Raw genomic sequence first — 8006 nt, forward strand, 5'->3', positions numbered from 1 at the left:
GAGAGAGAGAGAGAGAGAGAGAGAGAGAGAGAGAGAGAGAGAGAATGACAAGAGAGTCAGCTGGGATGCCAGGGGCAGTGTGTGGGGTGGGGAAGCAGTGGGTGGGGAGACTCAGTCCTGCAGAGAGCTGGGCTCTGTGGCTGCCTTCTCAGATTCCAGATTGAAGGTCGTTTCTAAAATGAGTCAATGGGTGAGGAGAAGCAGGCCAGACTTCAAAGAGTGATGGGTGGGGAATGCTGACGGGATTCTCTCCCAAAACTGAACTTCTGAGTGGAAAAACTAGCCAAATAAAAATAAGCACACCTCCACACTGCGGCCTGGGCACTGACAAGCCAAAGCCACAAGTTCTGAGGGGGGAAGATCTATATAAAACGAGGGCAGCCCTTCTCTCCAGATTGTTCTCTTCTCTATTACTCCCTGTGTAGTTCCCTTCATATTATCTCTGTGCTACCTGTCCCTGCCCTCCCTTCCCTTTGCATGTGTGTGTGTGTGTGTGTGTGTGTGTGTGAGTGTGAGTGTGTGAGTGTGTGTGAGCACACACACACATTCATACAGCACCCACACAGGTCACAGCATCTTCCTGCACCTCACCCTCTGGTACTCACAAGCATACTGGCATTCACACCCTCTGTCTAGTTCTTCTCTGTGCATGTCACATGGGATTCCCTCCCAAGCTCAGAAGCCACTTTGCTCTCAACCACTGTCACACAGCACACCCAGATTCCAGCTGGCATTTGGACTCTGTAGTGGTGGTTTTTAAAAATTTCTGCCTGCAGTGTCAGGTCCCACTCACTGTGCATCTATCTCCCTCTCTTATACACCCACACCACCCCAAGCCTTTTTCAGGTAAGATCACTTGATCAGACTGGAAACTGACCCTCTTCCAGGGACATGGGGGTTGTGAGCTCTGTAGTGTTTTCCTTAAGTCTGTCTTAGGCAGAGTTGGGTTCAGTTCTTTGCTTAACTATGAGGTAGGTCTTGGCTGTCTTCTCAGGTATCCTCTCTTATCCTGGTTTATTACCTAGAACAATGAGGGCAGTGATACTAATCACAGAAACGGCGATCTGGTATCAGAAATGTCCCTGCAACCCGGCTCTTAGACAAATATACGAACGAATGAACAAACAAAAACCCTGAGAACTTCTCAGTGACTGCTTATGGAGTTGTAACCTTAGTATGCACTTTCTAGTTGTTTTCAACCCATTTCTTCATTCAAGAAAAACCTTGGTTTTCTTTCGTTTTGCGTTTGAGAAGCCACAAACCCAGGTCCACTGGAGGAGGTAGTGGAAGGTGTGAAGGGAACTTCAAGGGGATTCTTTCAATACATCCTGAGTTACCTTTACAGATAGCACCGCTCTGTTGAACTGCAATGAAATCTAGGCCAGCCCCTCTCTTCATATATGTGGAACGCAGTTAACCATTTTGTACATAGATGGACATTTGTGCTCATGTGCATGCTAATTTTCCTGTAAGCTGATTTGCAGAGCATCCATTTTAAAGATAAATACAACTATTCTCAAAGAATAAATAACTACCCATCTTTTAAATAAACCAATCATACCCCCAGTTTTTCTTTGCCTTTAAATAAGACTCATTGACATCTGAAATCTGCAAGCATTTAAATGGTTAATGTTGCTCTGACTTCCATTAGTCTCTAAATCATTGCTACTGCTCATTTTTTTTTTTTTTTTTTTGGTGAAAATTTTAGAGTATTTTCTTGTTTTCTTATTCGGAGCACCTCATTTTTCCTCTCCCCAACAAAGTAAAGCTTTATTTGAGCAGTTGTGGGTGTGTAACAAGTCACCCAGGTAGCCTTTTTCTTTGGACAAAACTGACTTTTTATTTTTCAAAGTAATTTTAAAAAGTCCACCTTCATTGAGCTGACACACATGCTGATATTCAGTATTTCTGTTTTAGACTCATTTTGAAAATGGAAACTAGATAGTGCCTTACAGTTTTAATTCACCTATAAGCACGGCAATAAAAAAAAAAAAGCCATTTTGGCTAAAATCAAGAGGTGGAAATTTGATGTTCTAAAAAAATGCTTTTGTCTTTAAATAAGAATATGAAATGTAATTTTGTGAAGATGGTTACGGATTACCAAAACATAACCATATCCTCCATTTCTTCCTCCCACTTACATAGCAAACAAGGGGCTTCAGGTGTTTCTTACCCAGGTACAGATAAAATAAGAGGTTGTGCAACTGATGGTGAAGATATCTTAAAATGATGCCCTCCTTGGAGACAATCCACAGGAGGTTCTGTTACTCAGTCCCCACCCTTGTTCCTCGTGGAGTGCAATAGTGCGGGAAGCTGGTGCTCCCACAGCAGTAGTTCTGAGGTTTGAAGCCCCTGCCCTAAACCAGTCAGTCCCTAGAGTAGATTCTTGATCATGCAGTAGGTAAAAATCTCAAAGCATAGTAGCTGCTCAGGTACAGAGCTGTTCTGACCAGGTAATAAGGGGGACTCTACTGGGGTCTTGGCTGTTTAGATTAAATGTATTGCAGGCTCTCAGAACAAGCGCACATCAGTGGTAAAGGCAGTTTAAACCTTTGGGGACAACCCTATGTTTAGATTACATTAATTCATAAATATTATACTAAATACCACTTAAATTGGACTTAAATGACTTCAAAGATAATGCATTATAATATGGCTATCCAGAGAGCACTAGTCTTTATGCATCCCAGTAACTCAGTCTTTGCTGCCTCCTATCTTGCTAGACAGGACCAAAGTTGTGAATGGATTTCTGGCTTATCCGTGTGTGATGCAGTGATGTGTGTGTATGTGCACGCGAGTGCACATGTGTACACATGTGCACACAAGCATGGATATGCATGTGTATTTATGTCCCTTCAGTCACCATCTCTGTTCACTATGAAACAAAAAGAACAGAAGAGAAGTAGAAGAAAAATGAGAGAGTAGGTGACCTGTTCCCTTTTTCCAGGGAAGAAAAATTCTACAAAACAGGGTGAAATTGGCCCTCAGCTCATTTCTGCTGCTATCCCAGGAATTGGCCTCTCTCTTGTTTGATCAATACTACAATGTCTTTCTCTTTGGAGCCTGTAAAAACAATCTTTCCAAAAGTGCTTTGAATTGGGGAGAAGAGGAGCTTCCAGTTAGCAGAGTTTGCATTACAGTGAGCTTTCTTCTGTGTGTATTGTTTCTTTGAATTTTGATTCAGCTCTCTCTCTCTCTCTCTCTCTCTCTCTCTCTCTCTCTCTCTCTCTCTCCCTCTCTCTTTCTCCCTCCCCCTCCCTACCACACTGATTCCCTTCCCACCAATTGCTTGCTGGTCTCTAGGGGGCAAATTTACCTTTACAGTAATTATTCCACTCCACAGCTGCAATTTGCTGTTTCCCAATCCAACAGCCTTTTCTGGATATGGGGGTTGGGATGATCCACAACACCCACCCACTCCCTCCTTCATGGACTCCCAATTTGACTGGAGTAATTGCCTTTTAAGGTGCACTATACGCATGGCAGGTATTCCATTAACCCTTGGAGCTCCTCCCTTTTTTTTTTTTTTTTAGTTACCTGAAATGGCAAGTGGCCAAGAAATGGATACCCACCTGAAACCTCGAGAATATCATTTAGTTTTTACTGATTTTTAAGAACCAACATCGTACACATGCCACCCACAATGAAGGTCAGTGTCTTGTTAGGTCTCTCAATTATACCCCATCACAATTCATTAGAAGTTAAACACTCAGGAAAGGGGGAGCAAGGACCACAAATATGCCCTGAAACCAGGCTTAACAAAGGCATGGCTCCATCCCTGGCTTCACACTGTCAGGTTAGAGATTGGGAAGATGCAGGGGCCAAAGGCAGCTTTCATCCTTCAAGCCTCATCATGCTTTTTCACTTAAGAGTAATTAATCACCAATGGCAGGCAAGTAATTTTTTTTTAAGGTGGCCAGAGGCTTATTTTTATCAGGATTAGCTAATAAATCAGACTGCATCATTGAAGTAGGAGTTCAAACTCTACTAGGGCTGAATAAAACAGCCCTCAGAAATGCATGGATTCATGCACCTCTCTAGGAGCTTCTCAACACTGTCAGGGACATGGGGGCCCAAACCCGACTCTAAAAATCAGAAGGACAGAGAAGCAGAAGACCTTTAATAAGGAAAAATATATGCCCAAATTATGAAAGACAAGGGACAACAGTGAGACACTCAGTGTGTCAGAGCCACCAGTCCTGCCTGTAACAGACTGAGCCAGTTTGTAAGAAGAATTATTTAGAAAATAAAGTTTTGCCTGTTCTAGGAATCTTGTATAAAAAGGTACATTATATATACGTGTGTGTGTGTGTGTGTGTGTGTGTGTGTGTGTGTCTGTGCTAAACCTTATGTAGCTTCCTGATGCAAATGATAAAATTCTTGACTATAATATAAGAGAGTTCAAATTACACTAGAAGCAAAGTATTGGCCTCAGCAAGGGATTGCTGAGGAGAAAACATGGGACCATATTAAAGTTTATCTGCACTGGAAATAGAGGAGCAACTCACTGCTCCAATCTGGAGCCCATGGAACACCCAGCTCCTCACAACTGTCTTTTGCCTCTAGTGGGTTCTGTTTTTTTGTTTTTTTTTTTAAACTTTGAAATATTAAATTACTACACGAACTGATTGTGATGACGGACAGCCTCCCTCCTCTGTACTGTTAAAATTCTATCATTACTATTTTTAAGACTGAGGACCTATTAGAATGACAAAGATTTGATACAAACCTTGATTAGCTTCCAGGGAGCCTGATTGGAAAGGGAAAAACTACAAAGACAGGGTTGCCTCCAGAGGGAGGGAAAAGAAAGTATTTCTTTTTCCAAATATTATTTTGAAGCCTGCCTCCCCCTTCCAATCTCTCTTCTGAAAAGACATTTTCTCCATATTGGATAAAGGTTGCTTCTCTCTCTCTCTCTCTCTCTCTCTCTCTCTCTCTCTCTCTCTCTCTCTCTCTCTCTCTCTCTCTCTCTCTCTCTCTCTCCATGACAGCCCCCCTCCCCACACCAACAAATCTAGTATATTTCCATTCTGCTGGGTTCTTTGTGCTACTCAACATGTCATTAACTTTAAGATTTACTCCTCAGCATGCAAGCTGGAAGATGCTAAAGCCAATAAAAACTGCTCTCTGGGACTCCAACTAGAAAGACTTTGGAGCTCTGTTTAGTATTCGCATGGAGGGAGGGCTGGGGACTGAGGGTGGTTTGGTAGTGAAAACCCTCAGCTGCTTAGAGAACCACTCAGCTCTGCGCTCTGCACCTAATGTGCAGGAGGATCAGCTATGTTCATAGCCCATTTGTGGCCAAAGATGAGGCTGCTGTCTGTGTGGAGGTGGGTGGATGTGTGTGTTTTCATCTGCAGAATCACCAGCTCTAACACCGTATCTTCTGTGGCTCTCCACACTACTGTTTATTAAAAATGGAACGTCCATACATCCCTACAACTTCCTTAGCTCCGTACTCCTTCCCTGCCTGGCCATCAATCTCTCTCAGAAAGCATTTAACTTGCCCACACAACTCCAACACCGATTAATCCCTGGTGCACATCCTATACATTACTGTTAGGGAGCAGAGCAATGGGCTAATTTCATCACCCACAAGACACCCACACACATTCTACAACTGAACTCATTTGGGGCTCTGCCTTAAAGATAATAAAACAGGGAGAAAACAGGCAGGCTGCAGACAATCTCATGACCACTTTCCTAAAAGTTGTTAGATTTTAATTCTTTGATTATTCTGTCCCCACCTTCCACAGGCACTCACTAACAGTGATAGCTTCTAGGGAGAAATAATGTACTATAAAGCTCACAGTATGGTGAGTTTGGGATAAATTAAGGCTTACCTTTCAAAATGCACCTCTTGAAGGCATAATATTATTTCCCAAATCCCAGCCTCACTGGGGAAGGGGATTGTTCAGGTTTTCTAGACCCCTCACTCCACCCAGGGGACATCTCTTTCCCTGCTAATTCTTGCCTTGGTTTTTTAACAATCCTTCCAAATATTGAAACCAGTACCTTCTCACCAGTCACAAGACAACCAGACTACTGAGGCACACATCTCGCTAGGGAGAGTTTACTGTTAAATTGATAGCAAAATAAAAATATCTCTTTGAATTTGTTACCCCTCTCCCTTTTAAGACGGCTGCACTCTGCTCTTCTGGCCCATGCAGAAGAGAGCAATTCCTGTAGTGTTTTCAGCACCACGGCGACGGACAGCACCCCAGATCCCGGGCAAGCTGAGCTCCCGCCAGTCCGCTCAGTTTTTTGGGCTTCCCGGGAGCAGCGGTCCCCATCCCAATCTTTCAAGTCTCTGGATCCAAATCCCACAGCCCTGTTTGCTACCCTCATCCATTCTTTCTTCCCATCTCCCGTCTCTGTTGCCCTCTCTACCGCACCGCTTCCATCGGCTGTTCGCCTCAAACCCAGCCTTGTCCCGGCGAACATCTCCCCACACATCCCAGCTCGGTCTCTGCCGGAGCGCCTCCCTCCTCGGCGCCCGCCCGCGGCTCGCTTTCGCCCCGTCTCTCTCTTGCCAGTCGCTGGCCGGCCAGTCTGCTGCCCGCCCGCTCCTGCTCCCCGGCAAAGTTGAGAGGGAAAGGTGCTCTCACCTTTGTGCATGCCTGTGAACCTGTCCTTCAGAACCGTAAGCTCGTAGATCTTGCCGAACTCCTCGAAGAGGGGCTTGAGGTCCTTCTCATCCAGGTTTCGGGGGATCTGCCCAATGAACAGCTTGATGGCATCGTGGTCCTTCATGGGAATGGTCGACGGGTTCCCCGGGCTGTGGCTTAATCCGTTCATATGCCCGGCGCTGCCCGGGCTGCTGCCTAGCCCGTTGGTACTGAGGCTCGCGTTGTCAGCCTGTCCGTTTGCTAACGTGGCCATCTTTATATACATAGAGAAAAATCTTTCCTTTTATTCTTTCTCGCTCGCACTCTCTCGCTCCTCTCCCTCACTCGCTCGCTCGCGCTCACACACGCACACGCACACACACACACACACACGCACACACACTCACACACTCACACACACACTCACACACGCACACACACACACTCACACACACTCATACACACACGCACACACTCACTCGGGTTCTCTCCCCTTTGGTTTCCTACACCTTGCTCTGCTCTGGGCTTTCGTTCTATTTCTCTCTTCTTTCTCTCTTCTCTCTCTTCTCTCTCTCTCTCTCTCTCTCTCTCTCTCTCTCTCTCTCTCNTCTTCTCTCTCTCTCTCTCTCTCTCTCTCTCTCTCTCTCTCTCTCTCTCTCGGTCTGATGTGATTTTTTTCTTCTTCTTTTTTTTTTACATTGAACAGACAGGATCTCTGTCCTTTCGGTTTAAACAGGCTGGACCGGTTCAAGTTCCCTGCCAGACCAGGGGTGGGGGCGGCGAGGGCGCGCGGTAGGAGGAGGGGAGCGCGGGGGCCAGGAGTGGGCGCGCTGGGGGGCGCACGGCGGCGGGCGGCGACCGGGGGCAGGGAGGCCGGGGCGGCGCCGGCCTCGCGCCTCCCCCGTCGGCGGCCCCGTGGAGCGGCAGTGGTACAGTCCGAGACGTCCCCCGGCTATAAATAGCGCCAGGCGCATGGCTCTTTGGGAGGCGCTGAGATTCCAGGTCCCGCAGCCGCGGGCAGCGGGTGCCTGTTAGCTACTGGGGCTCTCGGTCTCTTCTTTTTGCCTTTTTGGGGTTATTATTATTGTTTGTAATAGCAGCAGGTGCAACCTTTTGTATTTTCAAAGCATTGATTTTCATTTTCGTGTGGGCAGGTAGGGGGGCGTTATCCACTTAGCTGCGCTCTGTTAGGGCGACAGGCGGGCTAAGCGAAGGCAGGGAGGGCGGGCGGGGCGGCGGCGCAGGCGGCGGTGGAGGTGGAATGGGCGCTTTTCTCTCCCATCTGGCTCCATTTATTTATTTATTTAGACTAGAAAAAGCCAACCGGCTTGGAGGGAGTCCGCCCAGATAGCTGAGTGTCCATTGATCACTGTCGAGAGAAAGAAAAAGCTACATAAA

At 46.3% G+C, this 8006-nt stretch overlaps 1 protein-coding gene across 39 annotated transcripts in view; it reads right to left on the minus strand.

Moving 5' to 3' along the window:
• Positions 1–7365, minus strand: part of Celf4 (CUGBP Elav-like family member 4) — a 278683-nt gene extending 271318 nt beyond the window's left edge. For 25 of the 39 annotated variants that reach the window (XM_029547031.1, XM_029547026.1, XM_029547017.1 and 22 more), the window contains exon 1: positions 6609–7365. In XM_029547031.1, coding sequence (XP_029402891.1) covers positions 6609–6894 — 286 coding nt within the window. In that variant the 5' untranslated portion in view covers positions 6895–7365. The remainder of the gene's footprint in view (positions 1–6608) is intronic. The other 14 variants (XM_029547015.1, XM_029547029.1, XM_029547014.1 and 11 more) reach the window with 1 other exon arrangement.
• Between the last annotated feature and the right edge of the window lie 641 nt (positions 7366–8006).

Source organism: Mus pahari, chromosome 15, assembly GCF_900095145.1.
Source record: "Mus pahari chromosome 15, PAHARI_EIJ_v1.1, whole genome shotgun sequence".
NCBI classification, from domain to species: Eukaryota; Metazoa; Chordata; class Mammalia; order Rodentia; family Muridae; genus Mus; species Mus pahari.